Below are 25,430 nucleotides of genomic sequence, written 5' to 3' on the forward strand. Positions count from 1 at the left end.
CTTGTCTGTAGGAAAATGCCATGACTGCTTTTATTTGCCAGCCCCAGCCAGGGAAGAGGGGATTGACACACTGTCCATGTTTACTGACTTCATCTAGGGAGTGGGAAAGTGCTTTGACTGTGCTAGCCTGCCTCAGCCAGGAGTAAGGTAGCGTTGCAACCACTGACACTTTCTGCCTTCAGTCAGGCGGCAGGGAAGTAACTCAACCATTCTTACCTGCCTGTCTTACCAAGTCAGTGGGAGGGTGCCATGTCTCAGCTCACCCACCTATGCTATCAGAGTAGGTGGAGAGTACAAAATTAGTGTCTTTCAGCACCTCTGTCTCTGAGATTTGCAACGGTCCCCTGCCTCTCCATCAGATGCTTTTAGGTAGGCAAGTAATTCTCCTTTACGTAGAATCTGGGTGCTTTCAAACTACTGTTTTCTCACTGGATCTCAGGTTGGGTGAGAAAAGCCCTTTATTTTATTTTTTTAAAGATTTATTAATTTATTTTAGAGAAAGCATGCCAGGGGGAGGGGCAGAGGGAGAGGAAGAGAGAGAATCTCAATCAGACTCCCCGCTGAGCGTGGAGGGGCTTGATCCCACAATCCTGAGCCAAAACCAAGAGTCGTACACTCAACCAACTGAGCCACCCAGGTGCCTCAAGAAACCCTTTAAAAACAGAATCTCAGTTTCCTGGAGTGCTTCGGGTCCTTTGGGTGTTAGCACCTTTGGATTTCTAAAATGGCAGATGTTTGGGGGCTCATCTCTGTGGTGTAGATCCCAGTCATTGGGGTGCCTGATATGGGCTACCAGCCCTTCACTCCTCCTGGATAAACACTGGACTTGTGAGATCCCTCTCTATCGTGTGTTGTCTTTTTTTTTTGTTATTGTTCGTTTGTTTTTGTTTTTGTTTTGTTTTTTACAGTAATATTTTTTATTATATTATGTTAGTCACCATACAGTACATCCCTGGTTTTTGATGTGAGGTTCCATGATTCATTAGTTGCGTATAACACCCAGTGCACCATGTAAACATGCCTGCCTTACTCCCATCACCAGCCTATCCCATTCCCCCACCCCCTCCCCTCTGAAGCCCTCAGTTTGTTTCTCAGAGTCCATAGTCTCTCATGTTTCATTCCCCCTTCTGATTACCCCCCCTTTCTTTATCCCTTTCTTCCCCTACCGATCATCCTAGTTCTTACGTTCCATAGATGAGTGAAACCATATGATAATTGTCTTTCTCTGCTTGACTTATTTCACTTCACATTAACTCCTCCACTCCCGTCCATGTTGCAGCAAATGTTGAGAAATCGTTCTTTTTTGATAGCTGAGTAATATTCCATTGTATATATGGACCACATCTTCTTAATCCAGTCATCTGTAGAGGGGCATCTCGGCTCCTTCCACAATTTAGCTATTGCGGGCAATGCTGCTATGAACATTGGGGTGCATATGGCCCTTCTCTTCCCTACGTCTGTATCTTCGGGTTAAATACCCAGTAGTGCAATTGCTGGATCATAGGGTAGCTCAATTTTTAACTTTTTAAGGGACCTCCACACTGTTTTCCAGAGTAGCTGTACCAACTTTCATTCCCACCAACAATGTAGGAGGGATCCCGTTTCTCCAAATCCTCTCCAACAATTGTTGTTTCTTGCCTTGTCAATTTTTGCCATTCTAACTGGTGTAAAGTGGTATCTCAGTGTGGTTTTGATTTGAATTTCCCTGATGGCTAATGATGTTGAACATTTTTTCATGTGTCTGTTAGCCATTTGTATGTCTTCATTGGAAAAGTGTCTGTTCATATCTTCTGCCGATTTTGTGATTTGTTTATTTGTTTCTTGTGTATTGAGTTTGAGAAGTTCTTTGTAGATCTTGGATACCAGTCTTATCTGTAGTGTCATTTACAAATATATTCTCCCATTCCTTGGGCTGCCTCTTAGTTTTTTTGACTGTTTCCTTGGGTGTGCAGAAGCTTTTTATCTTGTTTAAGTCCCACAAGTTCATTTTTTCTTTTGTTTCTCTTGCCTTTGGAGAGGTGTCATGAAAAAAGTTGCTGTGGCCGATGTCAAAGAGGTTGCTGCCTATGCTCTCCTCTAGGATTTTGATGGATTCCTGTCTCACATTGAGGTCTTTCATCCATTTGGAGTTTATCTTTGTGTATGGTGTGAAAGAGTGGTCAAGTTTCATTCTTTTGCATGTAGCTGTCCAATTTTCCCAGCACCATTTATTGAAGAGACTGTCTTTTTTCCACTGGATGTTTTTTCTTGCTTTATCAAAGATTAGTTGCTCAAAGAGCTGAGGGTCCATTTCTGGGTTCTCTATTCTGTTCCATTGGTCTGTGTGTATGTTTTTATGCCAGTACCATGCTGTCTTTGTGATCACAGCTTTGTAGTACAGCTTGAAATCCGGCATTGTGATGCCCCCAACTTTGTTTTTCCATTTCAACAATTCCTTGGCAATTCGGGGCCTTTTCTAGTTCCACACAAATTTAAGGGCTGTTTATTCCAGTTCTTTGAAAAATGTCATTGGTATTTTGATCGGGATAGCATTGAAAGTGTAGATTGCTCTGGGTAGCATGGACATTTTAACTATGTCTCCTTTATTATTATATACTGTCCTTGTTTGTCTCTTGTAATGTTTTTGTTTTAAAGGAAGGGAAGAATGAAGGGGGAGTAAACAGAAGGGGGAATGAAGCATGAGAGACTATGGACTCTGGGAAACAAACTGAGGGCTTCAGAGGGGAGGGGTTAGGGGAATGGGATTAGGCTGGTGATGGGTATTAAGGAGGGCACATATTGCATGGAGCACTGGGTGTTATACGCAAATAATGAATCATGGAACCCTACATCAAAAACTAAGGATGTAGTATATGGCGACTAACATAATAAAAAATTATTATTATAAAAGAATCCAAAAAGATGTGGTGTGAAGAGCTTTCACATTCAACATACGGGTATGTGGGGAGAATGGTGCATGTGGAGAGGGTATGGAAGCTACATTCCCTTTCCCCACACCTAGACCTATGCACCTCTTCCATTTGGCTGTTTCTGAGTTATATGCTTAATAATAAACCAGTGATCTAGTAAGTAAATAAGCATGATCAAGTAAGTAAATAAATAAACTGCCTAATGAGGGTTATTTGGTTGCAGAGTATCTTGGGTTTTATCTGTCTGAATGAGTCCCTGCTACTCCCTCATTTTTGAAACAAAGGTATTTTATTGAGTATATAATTTCCAGTTGCATTACTTGCTTTTGGCACGTTGAAGATATTATCTTGGCATTGTTATTATGGAGAAGTCAAAATTTTATCTAATATTTATTCCTTTGAAGGTTCTATTCTCCCGCTTTTTTTTTTTTTTTAAGATTCCTTCTTTGGGGGCGCCTGGGTGGCTCAGCAGTTAAGTGTCTGCCTTCGGCTCAGGGCGTGATCCCGGCATTGTGGGATCGAGTCCCACATCAGTATCCTCTGCTGAGAGCCTGCTTCTTCCTCTCCCACTCCCCCTGCTGTGTTCCCTCTCTCGCTGGCTGTCTCTCTGTGTCAAATAAATAATGAAAATCTTTAAAAAAAAAAGATTCCTTCTTTGTTATTGGCATTATGGAGTTTTATATATCCAATTGTGGTTTATTTTTTCTTTATCCTACTTGGGATATGTTGGATTTCTGAATCTCTCAAGTGTTTAGTTCTGGAAAAATCTTGGCCATTCTATTTAAATATTATCTCTGCCCCTCTCTTTTCATCCTATCTTCTGTATCTCTTTAACTTTTTTTATTTCTTTGCATAGTTTCTTCAGATTTACCAGTTCACTAAATCTCTCAATAACTGTATCCAGTGTAACTTACCAATTGAGTTCTTTTTCTATTAACTTTTTAATTTTATTTCCAGTATAGTTAACATATGCTTTTATATTCATTTTAGGTATACAGTATACTGATTCAACAATTCAGTATATTGCTCAAGTGCTCATTGTAAGTGTAGTATTTAATCCCCATCACTTACTTTACCCATCTCCCCACCCACCTCTTATCTGGTAACTATCAGTTTGTTATTTATAATTTAAGAGACCTTCTTTTTCTCTTTTGTTTTCCTTTACTTATTCCTTCTGTTTCTTTTATTCCACGTATGAGTGAAATCATGTTATTTATCTTTCTCTAACCAACTTATTTCCCTTAGCATTATACACTCTACCTCCATCCATATCCTTGCAAATGGCAAGATTTCATTCTTTTTATGACTAAATAATATTCCTGTGTGTGTGTGTGTGTGTGTGTGTGTGTGTGTGTGTATGTATCACATCTTCTTTATCCATTCATCTTTCCATGGGCATGCGGGCTACTTCCATAATGTGGCGATTGTAAATAATGTTGCAATAAACATAGGGGTGTATGTATCTCTTTGAATTAGTGTTTTTGTATTTTTTGGATAAGTACCCAGTAGTGTAATTACAGAAGCATAGCATAGTACTATTTTTACCTTTTTGAGGGACCTCCAGACTATTTTCCACAGAGGCTGCACCAATTTTCATTCCCACCAGCAGTTCACAAGAGTTCCTTCTTTTCCACATCCTCAACAACACCTATCTTCTATTACGTTTTTTATTTTAGCCATTCTGACAGGTGTGATTTGATATCTCGTTGGGATTTTGATTTGCTTTTCCCTGATGATGAGTGATATTAAGCCTCTTTTTATGTTTGTTGGCCATCTGTATGTCTTCTTTGGTGAGATGTCTGTTCATGTCTTATGTGCATTTTTCAACTGGATTGTTTATTTTTTGGGTATTGATTTTTAGAAGTTTTTTTTACATATTTTAGATACTAACATTTTATCAGATATATCATTTGCAGATATCTTTTCCCATTCAGTAGATTGCCTTTTAGTTTTGTTGATGGTTTCCTTTGTTGTGCAAAAGCTTTTTATTTTGCTTAGTCCCAAAAGTTTATTTTTGCTTTTGTTTCCCTTGCCTCAGGAGACATACCTAGAAAGATGTTGCTACAGCTGATGTTAGAGAAGTTACTGCTTCTGTTCTTTTCTAGGATTTTTATGGTTTCACATTTAGGTTTTTAATTCATTTTGAATTCATTTTTGTGTATTGTGTAAGAGAGTGGTCCAATTTCATTCTTTCTCATGTTGCTGTCCAGTTTTCCCAACACCATTTGTTGAAGAGATTCTCTTTTTTTCCATTGCATATTCTGCAATTGGAAATTAATGGTCTATATAATTTGTGGGCTTATTTCTGGATTTCCTATCTGTTCCTTTGATCTATGTGTCCAGATTTCTGCTGGTATACTCTGTTTTGAATACTACACCTTTGTAATATAACTTGAAAACTGGATTGTGATACCTCCAGTTTTATTTATCTTTATCAAGATTTCTTTAGCTATTTGGGGTCTTGTGGTTCCATACAAATTTTAGGATAATTTGTTCTAGTTCAGTAAAAAAAAAATGCTATTAATATTTTGATAGGGATTACATTATATTTGTAGATTGTTTTTTCTAGGTTTTGTTTCCTGATTCCATATTCTATGAACCATCTATTTTAAAGCAAATGATGACAAGGTAAAAGCTGGCTTTATTGTTTATCTCTGCATTTCTGTCTTTTTTTAAATCTAGGCTTCTGAACAGTCTTTATCAACAGCTTACTGGATCATTCCTCCCATTTAAGGTGTTTTTAAAAATGTTTTATCAGCATATTTAGTTGCTTTTAGCAGGAAGGTTGATGACTTCTCTTCTGCTATACTCCTAAAAAAGGAAGTCCAGCTGTTTTATATTTTTAACAAGAACTTTTTTTTGCCTCTAGCTCCCCATATATACTGCACCACCTCTGCGGTCTAAATATGTTGAAGAGCAGCCTGGTCATTTACAAATGGGCTTTGCATCCATCCGCACTACAACTGGTCGTTACATTGGCTGGTGCAAGGTAAGTGAGTTCTAACAGTAGTTTAATGTTGGAGATTTCTGATTCGTTCAGACAGGTGATTCTTTTGTTACATTTGGTATTGACAGAGGTTACTCAGTGACATTCATCTGGTGAATGGGTTGATCTAGAGGCCCTAAGACAGTTGTATTTTCATCTTTAGTACCTTGTCACAGGTAGCCAGAAGGCTGGGCTCAGCTAGGAATATTGACTAAAGCATCTACATGTGGCCTATCAGGCATGGTGGTCTAAGCATAGTCAGGTTACTTACACAGGCAGTTCTGGGCTCTTACAAGAGGCCCTTGGCAGAATTTACTAAGCTTCTCATTTATCATCAGATGTCCAAGAAAGTTATTTCTACAGCATTCTGTTGTTAAACCACAAAAGCCAACTCAGTTTTAAAGGGAGTGGAATTAAAAAAAAAAAATAAAGGGAGTGGAATTAGATGCCACCTCTCAATATGAGTACCAGCAAAAAATTTGTGGCCATGTTTAGTAATATTTAGTCTACTATACCACTACTGCATAGATTAAGATAGTTAAGTAAGCATTTATGTTATTTTTCATGTATAGTTGTTTGGCTATTTACAAGAAGTCTTCAAATTATTTCTCAGTTGTTCCTTACTAATAAATTAGTTAGAAATAGGTAAAAGAGCAAATTTGATTTAAAACTTTTATCACTTCAGTGGGTTAATATAATCTTGATTTGTAGAGAATTTATATTCCTGTGAAAAAATAATATAAACACTAGTCTGTGTAGGATGATTTCTACCCTGAGATAAATGTCTTATTTAGATTTTTTTCCCATTCTGATGCACACTAAGAAAAAGGAGAGGATGAAGTACTTTCTTTAGAGTTTGTTGTTATTACTTTCTTCACAAATCATTATGTTGTTGCTACCACATCTTTATTAATCAGATGTTGCTTCTAAGCTGAAATACACCTCCATCCATAATTTATTTAAATTCCATTCATTTTTCTAAGCCTTTATAAAACAAGATAATAAATCTTTGTATTTCTGCATTAAATTATTTGTGAGATGCTCTGACTATAGGCATTACTTTACTGTTTATTTGAGGAAAATAGTAAACAAGTATTATCTGTGTTAAACAGAATGAATAGCAAGAAATGAAAAGAAGCTAATTTTAACAAGTATTTTCATGTGAATAATAGCAAAGTTAGATTTAGATTTGAGTGCAATGCTAACTCAACATTTTAATATGGTCTCAGAGATGTGGACTATTTTATTTAATTATCAACATCTTCAAAAATGCAGGTGTCCTTTTTTTTTCTTTTTGCTTAGGGTGTTTATGTGTTTGTGAAAAATGGAATAATGGACACGGTACAGTTTGGAAAAGGTAGGTGAGTGAACCATCCATAGTTAGAAATGTTCTATTGTCTTTTTTTTTAAAGGTTTTATTTATTTATTTATGTGACAGAGATAGAGACAGCCAGCGAGAGAGGGAACACAAGCAGGGGGAGTGGGAGAGGAAGAAGCAGGCTCACAGCAGAGGAGCCTGATGTGGGGCTCGATCCCAGAACGCCGGGATCACGCCCTGAGCCGAAGGCAGATGCTTAACCGCTGTGCCACCCAGGCGCCCCAGAAATGTTCTATTGTCTTTTTAATTTGCAGGGTTTAAATGTGAGAAAAAGGTAGTAAGTTATTCATTATCATGTTTTACCAACTGAGAAGATACTCTGTATAGCACTTCATGATAACAATACCAAAGTAATAGTACCTGTCATTTATTAAGCAATTATTATATGCTGTGGCACTATAATAAGCATTTTACACAATTTATCTAATTTAATTTCTATACCAATTCTATGAGTGTTGGTATAATTATTCCCTTTTTTTCAAGATTTTATTTATTGATTTGAGAAAGATAGAGTGCGAGCATGAATGTGAGCACAAGCAGGGGAGAGGCAGAGGAAGAGGGACAAGCAGACTTTGTATTGAGCACAGGGACCAACATGGGGTTAGATCTCACAACTCTGAGATCATGACCCAAACTGAAACCAAGAGTCGGACACCCAAGTGTCTGAGCCAACCAGGTGCCCCTATAATTTTCCCCTTTTTACGGGTAAGGAAACTGAGGTTTAGAAAGGTAAAGTAGGTTGCTGAGGTCACATAGCTAGTAAGTGGCAGCTCCTGGACTCAAACTGAGGTCCGTTTAGCTGCAAAGCCCATATTATATACTCAAAGCATAAATTAGAAACATGTCTCATTGTTTTCAATTAATTTAAATAGGTGCTATTTACTGTTAAAATATGTAGAATTTTGCTATCTGTTGCTAGGAAACACTAATACCAATAAGTCACTCTAGAATATTTGAGCTAATGTTGGAAGGCAATTTTATTTGATTCTTTAGTTTGATAATGGTATTTGACAGTAGATTTATCTTGAATGGATAAAGAAGATGTGGTCCATATATCTTGCTAATATTCTTGGCCTAAGCCAGTTGTTAAAATAATTGTGTATGGGAGACAGAAAGATCAGCTAAAATTTTAAATGTCTCCATGATGTTGATGACCTATAATGTATTATCATTACTTAAGGTATACAGGAATTAATTCCAAATCATATTCCTCATCAGTCTTGAGGAATATGATTAAATAAGTGATTGCCATTAAGTATTTAACTGTGATAGAAGAGTCTGTTTTGGGGCACCTGGGTGGCTCAGTTGGTTAACTGGCTCCCTTCAGCCCAGGTCATGATCCCAGGGTCCTGGGATCAAGCCCCGCATTGGGCTCCTTGCTCAGCAGGAGCCTGTTTTTCCCTCTCCCTCTGCTTGCCATTTCCCCTGATTGTTCTCTCTCTCTCTGTCAAATAAATAAATAAAATCTTTAAAAAAAAAAAACGAGTCTGTTTTTTTGGCTACATGGAAACAAATAATTTAAATATATAAAAAGCCAAGAAATCTAGACTTGTGCCCACTCTTCATCTACTTTTGGTCTAGGCTTACTTCTCCTGATCATTGGTTTTAACCAAGAGCAATGGCTGCTCTGGGTACTGGGGAGTAGTGGCAAGCAGGGTCTACAAACTACATGTATCCCTAGTCAGTTATTCAAAGTTCCTTAATAAAGTATTTCTGTTCCTGCTGGACCCTGTCATAGTTTGAACAGGTAAGTCCAGAAGTATTTCCATTAGAGAGATGAATACATACATAAGCATTTACTTTATAGTAATCCATGCTAAGGTATGAACTCTAGCATCATATTTCATTGAATAGTAATAATTACCTGTACTAAGAAAACAATTCTTAAATCAGCTATGGAAGGAAGATTTTATTTTGTAGCAAGTAACTATTTTAACTAGCTTTTTCATTCGCTGCTCGAATCATTATTTTTGTAGCTTTTTTGAAGAGTGTTTAAACCATCTTCTACTATCTTAGCAAATCTCTTTAGCATTTCTGTGTCATATATAGAATGCATAATTATAAGTCATTTATATTAATTTTTAATTTATTTCTTAAAAGATACATATATCTATCTGAAGAATCCACCTCGAGATTTTCTTCCAAAACTTGGAGTGATTACAGTTTCAGGATTGGCAGGCTTGGTTTCAGCAAGAAAAGGTAGGTTTTAAAAAAATACATTTTTTCTTTCAATGCCATTATATTCTGAATTTCACTTTATATCCTTTATTGAATATTATTAGGATAGGGTACTGTGAAAATTTTTAGATTCTATGTTACAGCATGTTTACTTTTATAAAGATTTACTGTGCTTTAAAACTATAGCTATTTCAAGATGTTTAACATCATTAGTTATTAGGTAAATGCAAATGAAAATCACAGTGACATATTACTACACACATATTAGAATATCTAAAATTAAAAAGGCTGACCATGCCAAGTATAGTCAAGAATGGCTATATACTGCTGGTGGGAGTACAGAATGGTACAGCCATTCAAGAAAACAATTTGACAGTTTCTCTTATAAAGTTAAACATGCTGTTATCATGAGACCAAGTAATTGCACTCCTGGGTATTTACCCAGTAAAATGAAAAATCCGTACATAAATGTTTATGGTAACTCTATTTATAATAACCAAAAGCTGGAAACAACCTAAATGTCTTTCAAGAGTAAACTAAACTATGGCACATCCAAATAAAGGAATTATGCTCACGAGTAAAGGGAATAAACCATTGGCACGTGCAACAGTCTTGATCATCTGACATAAAGAAGCCAGTCTAAAAGAGTTATATATTCTGTGATTCTATTCATATAACTTTCTCAAAAAGACAAAACTGTAGTAACCAAAAAAACCGCACAAAAACAGGTCAGTAGTTTCCAGGAGTTGGGAGTGGGAAGGTGTGACTATAAGGAGGTAACGTGATATTTTTTTTTTTTAACGGTGATAGAACTGTTCCATATCCTGATTGTACTGGTGGTTACATGACTATACGTGTGTTAAAATTGATAGAATTATAGATCAGTTTTCTGTATGATATTTAAAATAAATTTCAAAAATATATAGCTATTCCTTTTTAAATTATAATTTATCATGTTGTTTGTCATCTTTTAGATAACTTTACTTTTTAAAAGATTTTTTAAATTTAAAATCCAGTTAGTTAACATGTAGTATAATACTAGTTTCAGGTGTACAATTCAGTGACTCAACAGTTTTATACAACACCCGGTGCTCAGTACAACAAATAAACTTCTTAATCCCCATCATCTATTTAACCCATCTCCCCATTTGCCTCCCCTCTGGTAACTGTCAGTTTGTTCTCTGTAGTTAAGAGGCTCTTTTTTTTTAAAAAGATTTTATTTATTTATTCGACAGAGATAGAGACAGCCAGCGAGAGAGGGAACACAAACAGGGGGAGTGGGAGAGGAAGAAGCAGGCTCATAGCGGAGGAGCCTGATGTGGGGCTCGATCCCATAACGCTGGGATCACGCCCTGAGCCGAAGGCAGACGCTTAACCATTGTGCCACCCAGGCGCCCCAAGAGGCTCTTTCTTGATTTGACATTCTCTTTTATTGCCTTTGCTCATTTGTTTTGATTCTTAAATTCCACATATGAGTGAAATCATGTGGTATTTATCTTTCTCTAACATATTTCACTAAGCATAATACTCTCCATCCATGTCCTTGCAAATGGCAAGATTTCATTCTTTCTTAAGGTTGAGTCATACTCTGTGATTGATATATATAGATTATAAATTACATTTATAGTTTTCAGATATATAGATATATATAGCTATATAGATGTAAGATATATATATATACACACACACACATATATATCACAGATTCTTTATCCATTTATCCGTTTATCAGTCGATGGATACTTGAACTGTTTCCATAATTTGGCTACTGTAGATAATGCTGCTATACATTGGGATACATGTATCCCTATGAATTAGTATTTTTGTATTCCTTGGGTAAATTCCTAGAAGTACAATTGTTGGATCATAGGGTAGTTCTATTTTTAACTATTTGAGGAAATTCCATACTTTTTTCCAAAGGGCTTCACCAGTTTCCATTATCACCAACAGTGCAAGAGGGTTCCCCTTTCTCCACATCCTCACTAACACCTGTTGTTTCTTATGTTATTAATTTTAGCCATTCTGAAAGGTGTTGTAGTTTTGATTTGCATTTCCCTGATGATTAGTGATGTTGAGCATTTATTCAAGTATCTGTTGGCCATCTGTATATCTTCATGGAAAAATATCTATTCATGTGTTCTGCCCACTTTTTAACTGGATTATTTGTTTATTGAGTGTTGAGTTTTATAAGTTGTTAATATATTTTGCATAATAACCCTTTATCAGATATGTCATTTGCAGATATCTTCTCCCATCCCATAGGTTGCCTTTCAGTTTTGTTGATTGTTTCCTTCACTGTGCAGAAGCTTTTTATTTTAATGAAATTCTCATAGTTTATTTTTGCCATTGTTTCCCTTGCCTCACGAGACATATCTAGAAAGAAGTTTCTGTGGCCGATGTCAAAGAAGTTACTGCCTGTGTTCTCTTCTAAGATTTTCATGGTTTCCCGTCTCACAGTTAGGTCTTTAATCCATTTTATGGTGTAAGAAAGTGGCCCAGTTTCTTTCTCTTACATGTTCCTGTCCAGTTTTCCCATCACCATTTGTTGAAAACACTGTCTTTTTTCTACTGGATATTCGTTCCTTCTTTATTGAATATTAATTGACTGTATACTTGTAGGTTCATTTCGGTTCACTTCCATTGAACTGTGTATCTGATTCTGTGTCAGTACTGTGTTGATCACTATAGTTTTATAACTTGAAGTCCGGAATCGTGAAGCCTCCAGCTTTGCTTTTCTTTTTTGACTGCTTTGGCTATTCAGGGTCTTTTGTGGTTCCATGCAAGTTTTAAGATGTTTTGTTCTAGCTCTGTGAAAAATCCTGTTGGCATTTTGATAGGGATTGCATTAAATGTGTAGATAGCTTTGGGTAGTATAGACATTTAAACAATATTTGTTCTTTCAGTCCATGAGCATGGAATGTCTTTCTGTTTCCTTCTGCCATCTTTAATTTCATCAGCGTTTTATAGTTTTCAGAGTAAAGGTCTTTCACCTCTTTGATTAGATTTATTCCTAGGTATCTTATTATTTTTATTTCATTTTATTTTTTAATTTAAATTCAATTAATTAACATATAGTATACTATTAGTTTCAGAGGTAAAGTTCAGTGATTCATCTTATATAATGCCCAGTGCTCATTACATCACATGCGCTCCTTAACGTCCATCACCCAGTTGCCCCATCCCCCACCCCCTCCCCTGCTGCAACCTTCAGTTTATTTCCTATGATTAAGAGTTTCTTATGGTTTGTCTCCCTCTCTGATTTTGTCCTGTTTTATTTTTCCCTTCCTTTCCCTATGGGCCTCTGTTTTTTTCCTTAAATTCCACATATGAGTGAGATCATATGGTAATTGTCTTTTTCTGGTTAACTGATTTCACTTAGCATGATACCCTCTAGTTCTATCCATGTCATTGCAAATGGCAAGATTTCATTTCTTTTTTGATGGCTGAGTAGTATTCCATTGTATATATATATATATATATATATACACACACACACACACACACACACACCACCTCTTCTTTATCTTCTTTTTTTTTTAAGATTTATTTATTTATTCGACAGAGATAGAGACAGCCAGCGAGAGAGGGAACACAAGCAGGGGGAGTGGGAGAGGAAGAAGCAAGCTCATAGTCCAAGAGCCTGATGTGGGGCTCGATCTCATAACGCCGAGATCACGCCCTGAGCCGAAGGCAGACGCTTAACCGCTGTGCCACCCAGGCGCCCCTCTTCTTTATCTTCTTTATCTTCATCTATTGACGGATATCTGGTCTCTTTCCATAGTTTGACTATTGGAGACATTGCTGCTATGAACATTGAGGTGCAGGTGCCCCTTCAGATCACTACATTTGTATCTTTGGGGTAGATACCTAGTAGTGCAGTTGCTGGGTTGTAGGGTAACTCTATTTTGGAACCTCCATAGTGTTTTCCAGAGTGGCTGCACCTGACTTGCATTCTGACCAGCAGTGTAAGAAGGTTCCCCTTTCTCACATACTCGCCAACATCTGTTGTTTCCTGAGTTGTTCATTTTAGCCATTCTAACTGGTGTGAGGTGGGATCTCATTGTGGTTTTGATTTGTGTTGATGAGCATTTTTTCATGATAACATGATATACTATGTGGAAAATCCAAAGACCCCACCTAAAATTGCTAAAACTCATACAGGAATTTAGCACAGTGGCAGGATATAAAACCAGTGCACAGAAATCAGTTGCATTTCTGTACATTAACAATGGGACAGAAGAAAGAGAAATTAAGGAGTCGATCCCATTTATAATTGTACTAAAAAACGTAAGATACCTAGGAATAAACCTAACCAAAGAGGCAAAGGATCTGTACTCAGAAACCTATAGAATACTCATGAAAGAAATTGAGGAAGATGCAAAGAAATGGAAAAATGTTCCATGCTCATGGATTGGAAGAAAACATATTGTTAAAATGTCTATGCTACCTCAAGCAATCAATACATTAAGTGCAATCCGTATCAAAGCACTATCTCCTTTTTTCACAGAGCTGGAACAAATAATCCTAAAATGTGTATCGAACCAGAAAAGACCCCAAATAGCCAGAGGAATGTTGAAAAAGAAAGCTAAAGCTGGTGGCAGCACATTTCCGGACTTCAAGCTTTATTACAAAGGTGTAATCATCAAGATAGTATGGTACTGGCACAAAAACAGACACATAGATCAATAGAACAGAATAGAGAACCCAGAAATGGACCCTCAACTCTGTAGTCAACTAATCTTCGACAAAGCTGGAAAGAATATCCAGTGGAAAAAGGACAGTTTCTTTAATAAATGGTGTTGAGAAAATTGGACAGCCACATTTAGAAGAATGAAACTGGTCCCTTTTCTTACACCATACACCAAAATAAACTCAAAATGGATGAAAGACTTAAATGTGAGACAGGAATCCATTAAAATCCTGGAGGAGAGAGAACATCTGCAGTAACCTCTTCGACCTCAGCCACATCAACTACTTTCAAGACATGTCTCCAAAGTCAAGGGAAACAAAAGCAAATAGGAACTGTTGTTACTTCATCAAGATAAAAGGATTTTGCATAGCAAAGGAAACAGTGGAGGAAACCAAAAGACAACTGACTGAATGGGAGAATATTTGCAAATGTCTTATCAGTTAAAGGGCTAGTATCCATAATCTATAAAGAGCTTATCAAACTCAACATGGAAAGAATAATCCAATCAAGAAATGGACCAGAAGACATGAACGGGCATTTCTCCAAAGAGGACATACAAATGACCATCAGACACATGAAAAAATATTCCTAGTTATCTTACTGTCTTTGGTGCAGTTGTAAATAGGATTTATTCCTTAATTTCTCTTTCTACTGCATTGTTATTGGTGCAGATGCACAGATTTCTGTATATTGATTTTGTGCCTGCGAGTTTACTAAATTTGTCTATCAGTTCTAACAGTTTTTTGGTGGAGACTTTCAGATTTTCTAAAAACATTCCCATGTCATCTGGAAATAGTGAAAGTTTTACTTCTTCCTTGCTGATTTGGATGCATTTTATTTCTTTTTGTTGTCTTATTGGTGTGGCTAAGACTTCCAGTACTATGTTTAATAATAGTGGTGAGAGTTCACATCACTGTCTTGTTCCTGACCATAGAGGCAAAGCTCAAAGTTACTGCCATTTAGGATTCTATTAGCTATGTTTTTTAAATATGTGGCCTTTATTTTGTTGAGGTATAGTCCCTCTCACACTACTTTGTTGAGGGTTTTTGTCATGAATGGATGTTCTACTTTGTCAGTTGTTTTTTCTGCATGTTTTGGAAGGTTCTTATCCTTTCTTTTATTAATGTTTACTAATGTGGTGTGTCCCGTTGTTTAATATGTAAATATTGATCCACCCTTCCAACCCAGGAATAAATCCACCTTGATTTCAGCGACTGATTTCTTTAATATATTTTTGGATTTGGTTTGCTAGTATTTTATTGAGAATTTTTGTATCAATGTTCATCAGGGATATTGGCCTGTAGTTCTCTTTTTACTGGGGTCGTTATCTGGTTTTGGTATCAAGGTAATGCTGGCCTTATAGAATGAATTTTTAGGTTTTCCTTCCTTTTCTATTTTTTGGAATAGTTTGAGAAGAATAGGTATTAACTCTTCTTTAAGTGTTTGATAGAATTTGCCCATGAAGCCATCTGGCCCTGGACTTTTGTTTGTTGGGAGGTTTTTGATTACTGAGTCAACTTCTTTATAGGTTATTGGTCTGTTCACGTTTTCTGTTTCTTCCTGTTTCTGTTTTGGTAGTTTATATGTTTCTAGGAATTTATGCATTCCTTCCAGGTTGTCCAATTCATTGGCATATAGGTTTTCATAATATTTTCTTAAAATGGTGTTGGTTGTTATTTCTCCTTTTTTGTTTATGATTTTATTCATTTAGGTCCTTTCCCTCTTCTTTTTCTTAAGTCTTGCTAGAGTTTTATCAGTTTTACTAATTTTTTCAAAGAACCAGTTCCTGGTTTCATTGATCTATTTTTTTTTTGTTTTTGTTTTATTTTAAGTATCATTTATTTTTTCTCTAATCTTTATTATTTCCTTCCTTCCACTGGTTTTAGGTGTTGTTCTTTTTGTAGCTCCTTCTTTGTGTAAGGTTAGGTTTTTTATCTGAGATTTTTCTTTCTTCTTAAGGTAGGCCTGTATTCCTATATACTTCCCTCTATATAGCTTTTGCTGTGTCCCAAGGTTTTGGACTGTTGTGTTTTCATTTTCATTGTTTTCATATATTTTTAAATTTCTTTGTTAATTTCCTCATTGGCTAATTCATTGTTTAGCAGCATATTGTTTAACTTCTATGTATTTGTGGTCGTTCCAAATTTTTTCTTTTGGTTGCCTTCTAGTTTCATAGTGCTATGGTCAGAAGAGGTCCATGGGATGACTTCAATCTTTTGATATTTTTGAGGGCCCGTTTTATAAGACAATATGTAATCTATTGTGGAAAATGTTCCATGTGCACTTGAAAAGAATGTATATTATGCTGTTTTAGAATGGAGTGTTCTGAATATATCTGTTAAGTCCATCTGGTCCAGTGTGTCATTCAAAGCAATTGTATCCTTGTTTTTTTTCTGTTTAGATGGGATCTGTCCATTGATCTAAGTGGGGTGTTAAAAATCCCCTAATATTATTGTGCTATTGTCAATTAGTTCCTTTATGTTTGTTACTGTTTTATATACGTGGGTGCTCCCATGTTGGGTGCATAAATATTTATGATTGTTATATTTTCTTGTTAGATTGCCCCCTTTAATACTATATGGTGACTTTCGTTGTCTCTTCTTACAGTCTTTGTTTTGAAGTCTATTTTGTCTGATATTAATGCTAATTTGGTTTTCTTTTGGGATCCATTTGCATGATAAATGTTTCTCCATCTGCTCATTTTCAATCTGCAGGTGTCTTTAGGTTTAAAATGAGTCCATTGTAAGCAGCATATCATATAGATGGGTCTTCTTTTTTAATCCATTCTGACATTCTGTGTTTTTAGATTGGAGCATTTATTCCATTTACACTTAAAGCAGTTATTGATAGATACATATTTATTGCCATTTTATTACTTGTTTTGTCTTTGTTTCTGGAGAATTTTTCTTTTTTTTTTTTTTAAAGATTTTATTTATTTGACAGAGATAGAGACAGCCAGCGAGAGAGAACACAAGCAGGGGGAGTGGTAGAGGAAGAAGCAGGCTCATAGCGGAGGAGCCTGATGTGGGGCTCGATCCCATAATGCCGGGATCACACCCTGAGCCGAAGGCAGACGCTTAACCGCTGTGCCACCCAGGCGCCCCTCTGGAGATTTTTTCTGATCCTTTCTTGTTTTTTGTCACTTTTGATCTCTCCTTTCCACTTAGAGTCCTCTTTAATATTTCTTGCAGGACTGGTTTAGTGGTCAGGAACCCTTTTAGTTTTTGTTTGTCTTGGAAAGTCTGTCTCCCTCCTTCTATTCTGAGTGGTAGCCTTGCTGGATAGGAATATTCTTGGCTGCAGATTTTTCCCATTTTGCACTTTGAATATGTTATGCCACTCCCTTCTGGCTTGGAAAGTTTCCATTGAGAAATCTCCAGCTAGCCTTATGGGTTTTCCCTTGTAAGTTAAGGACTTTTCTCTTGCTGTTTTCAAGATTATCTTCTTTATCACTCTATTTTGCAAATTTAATTACAATATGTCTTCATGTGGACCTGCTTCTGTTGATTTTGATGGGAGTTCTCTGTGCCTCCTGGATCTGGATATCTGTTTCCTTTTCCAGATTTGGGATGTTTTCAGCTGTTATTTCTTCAAGTAAATTTTCTGCCCCCTTTTCTCTCCATTTTCTGGGACTTATATAATACAAATGTTATTACGTTTGATGGAGTCACTGAGTTACCCCTACTCTATTCTAGTGTTCCATAATTCTTTCTCTTTTGTTCTGCTTCATTAATTTCCATTACTTTGTCTTGTAGGTCACTAATTCATTCCTCTGCTTCTTCCAGCCTGTTGTTCATTGCATCAAGCTTGTTTCCAATCTCATTTATTGCAGTTTTCAACTCTGATTCTTTGTTAACTCTTTTATCTCTGTGATAAATGTCTTACCTGTGTCATCTGTTCTTTTCTCAAGCCCAGTCAGTATCCTTATGATTGTTACTATAAATTCTACATCAAGCCTGTTACTTATATCTGTTTTTGCTTAGATCTCTGCCATGGCCTTGTTTTGTTCTTGCATTTGGGATCATTTCCTCCATCTTTGCATTTCGTCTAAGTCTCTGCTTTTTTATGTTCAAAAAGCCAATCATGGGGTACCTGGGTGGCTCAGTCGGTTGTGTCCAACTCTTGATTTCAGCTCAGGTCGTGATCTCAGCTCCATGCTCAGTGGGGAGTCTGTTTGGGATTCTCTCTTTCCCTCTCCCTCTGCCCCATCCCCCACTCATGTTTGCTTTCTCTCTCTTTCTCAAATAAATAAATAAATCTTAAAAGAAAAGAAAAGCCAGTCTTTCTCCTACTCCTGAGAGTAATGGCCTTATGAGGAAGAGGCCATGTAGTTCCCAGTGCCTGACCCTTTAGGGTGTGTCTCCAGTATGTGCTGCACATACTCTGCTCTTGTGTTTTGGCTGCTCTGTCCTTTATGCCAGTCGTGTGCAGTTGCTCTTTGGCTGCTCTGGGAGGTTTTGGTCCTTGGCCTAAATGTGGCAAGTTTAAATAAGGTGTGCTCTCGTATGCTTGTGAAATGAGACCAGTCACCACCTCCACCAGAACTGAGGCCTTGTAGAACTCACTGGTTGGTAGGGGTGGTGTGGGTATGGGTTTATGCTGGTCTTCTGGGGGAGGGTCCCACCATGGTGGGACTGAGGCAAGCATGTCTGGAAAGGGCGGCCTCACCAGTGTGCAGGGGGTAGGGCTTGGTGTATATAAGTTAGGCAAGTATCGTTGGTGCTGCACCACTTCCGGCCAGTATGTGTGCTTATGCTGAAAGGCAGGGGATGGAAATGGTGCTCGCCAGCGACTTTGTTCCTGAGAGGTATCTCTGAATGTTGCCTCTCAGGGATGCACTCTGAGAAGTGCAAATAATCTCCCCACTCCATGCCCCAGGCCATCTTCAGATCACTGTTTCCACACTTTTTGCCCTCTGGGTTGTTTGCCTGACTTCTCTCCAGGAGCAGGACAGTACCCTCCATACTCTATCCCAGCCAAGCCTGCTGATCTTTAAATCTCCAGGTTTTAAGCCCTACTGGTTGACAGAACTCAAAAAAACTCGGCCTCTGTCATTCTCCAAGCCATTGGCTTTAGGGAAACCCTCTTATCCATTTCCCTGTGTGTACCTCTCTGTCTCACCCTTCTCTAGACCACAGCTCCTTCTTCTGTGCAGCAGCTAGGATCCATTTCTCCCTTAAACCACATCCCCACACTTCCTGCCTTCTTTGATGTGGCCTATTCTTTCCCTTTAACTGTGGAGGTTGCTCTGCCAGTCTTCAGGTCAATTTCCGGGGTATTTGGGATGATTTGATAGTTATCTATTTGTGTTCATGGGATAAGGCAAGCCTAGGGTCTTCCTCCTCTGCCCCCCCCTTTTTTAAAGATTTTATTTATTTATTTGACAGAGATAGAGACAGCCAGCGAGAGAGGGAACACAAGCAGGGGGAGTGAGAGAGGAAGAAGCAGGCTCATAGTGGAGGAGCCTGATGTGGGGCCCGATCCCATAACGCTGGGATCATGCCCTGAGCCGAAGGCAGACGCTTAACTGCTATGCCACCCAGGCACCCCCCTCTGCCCCTTTTTAAAAAAGATTTTCAAGGGTGCCTGGGTGGCTCAGGTGGTTGAGCATCTGCCTTCAGCTTAGGTCATGATCCTGGGGTTCTGGGATCGAGCCCTGTGTCAGGCTCCCTGCTCAGCAGGGAGTCTGCTTCTCCCTCTCCCACTGCCCCTCCCCACTGCTCATGCTTTCTCTCTCTCAAATAAATAAAAACTTAAAAAATATATAAAGATTTTCAGTCTGTAGCTATCAAAAAAAATGACCTTGGGAATTTTATGTTAGTGTTAAAATTCATGCTAACCCCTCAAACTTTCTCTTCTTTCTGTTGACCATCCATATGATGGGGGCTATATTAAGATAGAGATAAGATAGTTTGAGATAGAGATGATGGTATCAGAATAATATTTTATTCTCTCATCATCTCATCCTGACCAAGGTTGCTAGAACTGACATCAGCCACCTCAGAATGGAGTTTGTGAAAGTAGCCAACCCATTACTCTCATTCAGTGCACGAGGCTTGATTAGCTTGATTTCTTTTTTCTTTCCTTTTATCCTGTATCTCTACGAACTTTGTCAATCCTTCTCACTCTACCACTTTTTTGTAGAGGGTCTCTAAGACCACCCAGGTGTTTGCTGGTTAAGTACGAAGACTTAGAAGACTCAACCTGTGGTCATAGGCCTTATTTCAGTGAGAGACTGCAAAGTCAAATAAGAAAAGGGAAAAGGCAAATGGGGCAAAGCTTGTAAGAAACCAGGTACAAGCTTCTACGGATCCTCCTCCATTGGAGTCATATAAGGTGTACTTAATTCCTCCACTAATGAAATATGACAATACATGTGAGATGTTGTCAGCCAAGGAAGCTCATTAGAGACTGAGCAGTCACGGTTATTACTAGCAGCTGATCACATAAACACACTCTATCCAGCATGTCCAGAATTCTAGACTGGAAGGAAAGTAGTTGCTCAGCATAAACCATATTATTTAAACAAACAGTTTAGGCACAGTGCATCACTCTTATTATTCAAAGAATGTTTTCTATCATTGTAGGGAACTGTTTACCAGTGAAGTCCCCAGATGCCAACCAAGAGCCAACCTTGCAAGCAGGCCTTTCTAATAATGGCAGTCTTGAGATACTACGTGAACTCTTTTCTGTACACTACTATATAACTGTCCTTCATAAGTACATGGCAAATTTTGTATTTTCCCATTGTCTACCTCTGAGTATAGAAATTCTTCTCAGTAGGCATTACTGCCTCTCCTCCTCACTGAAGCCCTTACTAAGCTGGTACGGTTCTCTGGTCAGTAGCCATTTTGGTCACCTTCCATTTATCTTCTGTCCACAACTCAGTTGCCAATCATTGTCCCCAAATTGAATTATAAGAACATTCCAACATTCTAACTCTAGCCCATGTCTCATCCCAATAGACTTAACACTCTCCCTATAGCTAATATTAATGGCTACTGATATCCCATTTTTTTAAGATTTTATTTATTTGACAGAGGCAGACAGCAAGAGAGGGAACACAAGCAGGGGGAGTGGGAGAGGAAGAAGCAGGCTCCTAGAGGAGGAGCCTGATATGGGGCTCGATCCCAGAACACTGGGATCACGCCCTGAGCCGGAGGCAGACGCTTAACGACTGCACCACCCAGGCGCCCCAAGATACCCATTTTTAATTCTAACACTGTGAGCAACTTTCACTTGGAAACGTATTATAATTACTTATTAGGAAAAAAATTGAAAACCAAGATCACTCTGTGTAGCATATCAGACTCGAAGAACATACTAATCAATTTTCAGTAAGAAACTCATAATCCACTTGCAAAAGAATATGTTTCTTAGGTCATTCACATTGTTCCTAAATGTCAGTGCTAGAATAATCTAACCCACTGTTTTTCAAATTGCAGATCTCACCTATTATTAAGTAATAAAATAAGCACAGTGACTTACTTTCAGGAGACTTTTTATAAAAAAAAAATAGAGAACAGCAAATATCAGTGTTCTGTACTTAGTATGGGTAAATATTGTGAAAATTTTGTTTCCGTGGAGTGTATGTATGTCTGTGTAAGATAGGTCATGGGTCATAATGTAAAATTTATTCTGAGTCATGGTTAAAAAATATTTGAAAGCTGTTGATGTAGTTGAACCCCATTAGCTACATATAGAGGTCCAGAGAAGGGAAATCACTCAGTGATTTCACAGTATATAACTTGTCAGTGGCTGTGTCTAGAGTCCTTTCTTACTTATGGGAGTAGGGCTATTGAATCCAAATGAAATTTATATTTGGTTAGACTGGCCCCTCATATCAAGTAAAGAGAAGATGAATGTAAATCTTTTTTAATATTTAAAATGACACATCAAAGAAAAAAATGCTACTTTCTGAGGTTAGGAGCAGCACAATTAGGGGAATTTAGCTAAGTCAAGGAAACTTGGATTAAGAGATGTTAGGTCAGTAAAATCAAGAATCAAGTTATAGCTACTAGAATAATAGTGAGCAGGACCTGATTAAAGGAGCAACTTAAGACATGTTTTTTTTCTAACTTATGATATGTTTTAACAGATGTAGACCCTCTTTCACAGTACCACACAAACCAGTCTAAAACCAAAGGAAAGCTAAACTAGAGGTTGAAGCAACCTACCTACCCATCTCTACCTAGCTCAGTCTTGTAGACATGACTGTAGGCCTCCTTACAAATAGGTAAACCAGACACAGAAATAGCTCTTGTTTCTGTCTTTTATCTTTCATTAACATTGCCTGCAAACACTGCCAGTTTTTTTTTCACCTTAGTCTTTGCTGATATACTAAATAGGCTGTTCCATTTTTAAAATAAGTGTTGTAAGAGCTGTTTCAGGGAGTTAAAGTACTTACCCTACCTAGAAATCCTGTCATCTAAATGTCCAGCTCATATTTACAGAGTCCAAGGTACCCATTCAAGCATTTAAGGTAAATATTGTTTTGAACCAGTGGTCTGTTGGAACTAAGCTATGGCTATATGAAGTTACTAGTGAGATTGTTCTTGGCAGATTTTTTTTAAGGATTTTTCTCTTTAAAAAAAAAAAAGTTTGGGGGGACCTGGGTAGCTCAGTTGGTTAAGTGTCTGACTCTTGATTTTGGGTCAGGTCATGATTTCAGGGTTGTGAGATTGAGCCCTGCCTTGAGGGGGAGCGGGGAGAACTGGAGTCTGCTTCTCTCCTTCTCCCTCTGCCCCTCCACCTGCTTGGGTTCGCTCTCTCTCTCTTTCTCTCTCTAAAATAAATAAATCTTGGGGCGCCTGGGTAGCGCAGTCGTTAAGCATCTGCCTTTGGCTCAGGGCGTGATCCCGGCGTTCCGGGATTGAGTCCCACATCGGGCTCCTCCGCTGGGAGCCTGCTTCTTCCTCTCCCACTCCCTTGCTGTGTTCCCTCTCTCACTGGCTGTCTCTCTGTCACATAAATTAAAAAATCTTTAAAAAAAATAAATAAATAAATCTTTAAAAAGTTTGAAAATGTCTCTTAGATGCTTAGTTTAGGCACTTTTGGAAATGAATACATTATCTCATGTTACCTACAGTTACCAAATTATTACTTCTGTATTTTAAATCAGTGACATGAAGGAGTTATATACCTTTTAAAGTCCTTAACTGATTAGTTAGTTGGGTCTTTCATGTTCCTAAGGACTTAATCAAAACAGGATATGTAAAGAGAGTCCATTTCACTTTAACATGGCATCACAAGTATGGTAGTTGATCAATTCTTTATATTATCATGCCTTATTAGATACTTGAAAAAAATGTGGTTACAACTTTGAGTTTCTTAGGACATGAAAAAAAGATACTTAGTTTTAAAAAAGAAGAAAATCATCAGTGCCTTTTGTGTAGCTAATTATCAATTTTAAATTGAGGATACTTTTCTAAAATTGGACATGACAACTAAGAGGTATTAATCGAATTGTGATCCTCAAGGATATTTTAGCTACCATTTTGATTAGTATTGTCCTCTAAAGAATAAATTGACATAGGGTAATGACTTGAATGGGAACAAGAGAACATTAAAGTTATAAAAACATTAAGTCTCTGCTAGCATCTGTTTGGAGTTTAATAGTTTGTTTGAATTTCAAAGGTTCTAGGTTTAAGAAAATTGCTTATCCACTGGGACTGGCCACTTTAGGAGCAACTGTTTGCTACCCAGTTCAGTCAGTAATAATTGCAAAGGTAAGTTCCTTTTAAGTGATAGCTACATTTCAGTATTTGTTTGAACTCTTAGTGTGACGATATTTAAATGTCCTAAGTGTCTGCAACATTTAATTTTCAGAGAAATATAGTGAGTGTCAACTCTTACTTTGGCAAAATCACATTACATTTCAGCATGGTAAATGCCGTTCTTAATTACATGATCATCACAAATAGGATAAATTTGTTTAAATATAATTCAACACTATTAATGCTGCTTTGAGGATTCAGTTCAGAGACACTGAATTAGAATTTATGGGGAGAAATACCGCTCTATTGTTGAGCTATGTGAAATTCAATTTTTAATTAACAGAAAATTATATCTGCTGGCTGCTGTCAGTTCATCAGATTAGTATAAAAATCAGCAAATTTGTAGATGACAGAGGCTTCTGAAGGTTAAAAAAATCATACATATAAATTCAATTTTGATACCACCTAGAACTATGTAAAATTTTCCAGGAGTCTGTATTATAGCTGTTTTGTCATTTTCTTGTGAGCTTACCTACAAATCCAAACATTCTCCTAATGATTTGAACAGTTTGTGCCAGTATTTTACTTTTAATACATATTCAGATTGAGAAGGAGAGCTTTGGGTGATGCCGTATTTTCTTCCTTTTCTTCTTTTCTTAATTACCGACATTTAACATTTCTTCCTTACGCTTGAAGCAAAGTGTAGTGTTACCAGAATTTTCTGTACTTGTATTCTCATTACTACATTTCCTTAATTATTGCTGCTGATAAAACTGCCTACTCAGTATTTTAAGAATGGCAAGGATATAGTGCCTTATGTAGTTTGTAATGTGATCAAACTATAAAAGTTTATAGCAAAGAGGGCATTATTCATTAAATCTAGTTACAGTTGAGATACTTGATCCAAAATGATAAACTTATTTTTTATAAATCTTTCCTAAGAATTTATATTGGAATTAGGCACTTAAATTCATATCATATTCATGCTGAAAGAAACTTTTGAGCAACTTCCTCATTTTCTCATTTACTGATCAGAAAACTGTGGCCCAGAGAAGTTTCACAGTGATTTATTTGTCCAGGGTTCTATTCAGTTTCAGGTGTACTGCTTCCCTGTCCATTTTTCCTCCCAGTGTGTAATGCTGTCACTGAATCTTTTTGTTTTGTTAGAGTAATGCCTTAATGTTTTTAAAATAAAATTGGTTACTACTCATCCTTAAATAATTTAAGCATTATAGAAAATATAGGAAAAAAAAAACAATTAACCACCTTGAACTCTTTCATCCAGAAAAATGTCAGTATTAACATTTGGTGGAATGTTGTCTAGACATTTCTTTATGCATATATAGTGATAGAAAGATAGATGGGTGAATAGGCAGATGCAGTTTCATAATAACAGGATAATATTATACATCTTATTTTTAATTTTAAGAAGAAAGTATTAAACTTAATTTTGCTTTAACAGAAGGAAAATAAAATAATTCCTGAACTTCAAATAAAAATTTCTATGATAAAAGAGATATTAATATGATTTCTGAAAGATATTCTATGGTTAAATACTGATTGTTACTGGAAT

General features: G+C 37.1%; 1 protein-coding gene across 3 annotated transcripts in view; it reads left to right on the top strand.

Annotated features, from left to right (window-relative positions):
* The window catches only part of APOOL (apolipoprotein O like), a 104,010-nt gene that overhangs the window by 47,214 nt on the left and 31,366 nt on the right, over positions 1-25,430 (top strand). For all 3 annotated transcript variants that reach the window (XM_002929607.4, XM_011237650.3, XM_019810313.2), the window contains 4 exons: positions 5,779-5,898; positions 7,198-7,252; positions 9,374-9,472; positions 23,778-23,869. In XM_002929607.4, the coding sequence (XP_002929653.1) occupies positions 5,779-5,898; positions 7,198-7,252; positions 9,374-9,472; positions 23,778-23,869 (366 nt within the window). The remainder of the gene's footprint in view (positions 1-5,778; positions 5,899-7,197; positions 7,253-9,373; positions 9,473-23,777; positions 23,870-25,430) is intronic.

This window comes from Ailuropoda melanoleuca, chromosome X (genome assembly GCF_002007445.2).
Source record: "Ailuropoda melanoleuca isolate Jingjing chromosome X, ASM200744v2, whole genome shotgun sequence".
Lineage (NCBI taxonomy): Eukaryota > Metazoa > Chordata > Mammalia > Carnivora > Ursidae > Ailuropoda > Ailuropoda melanoleuca.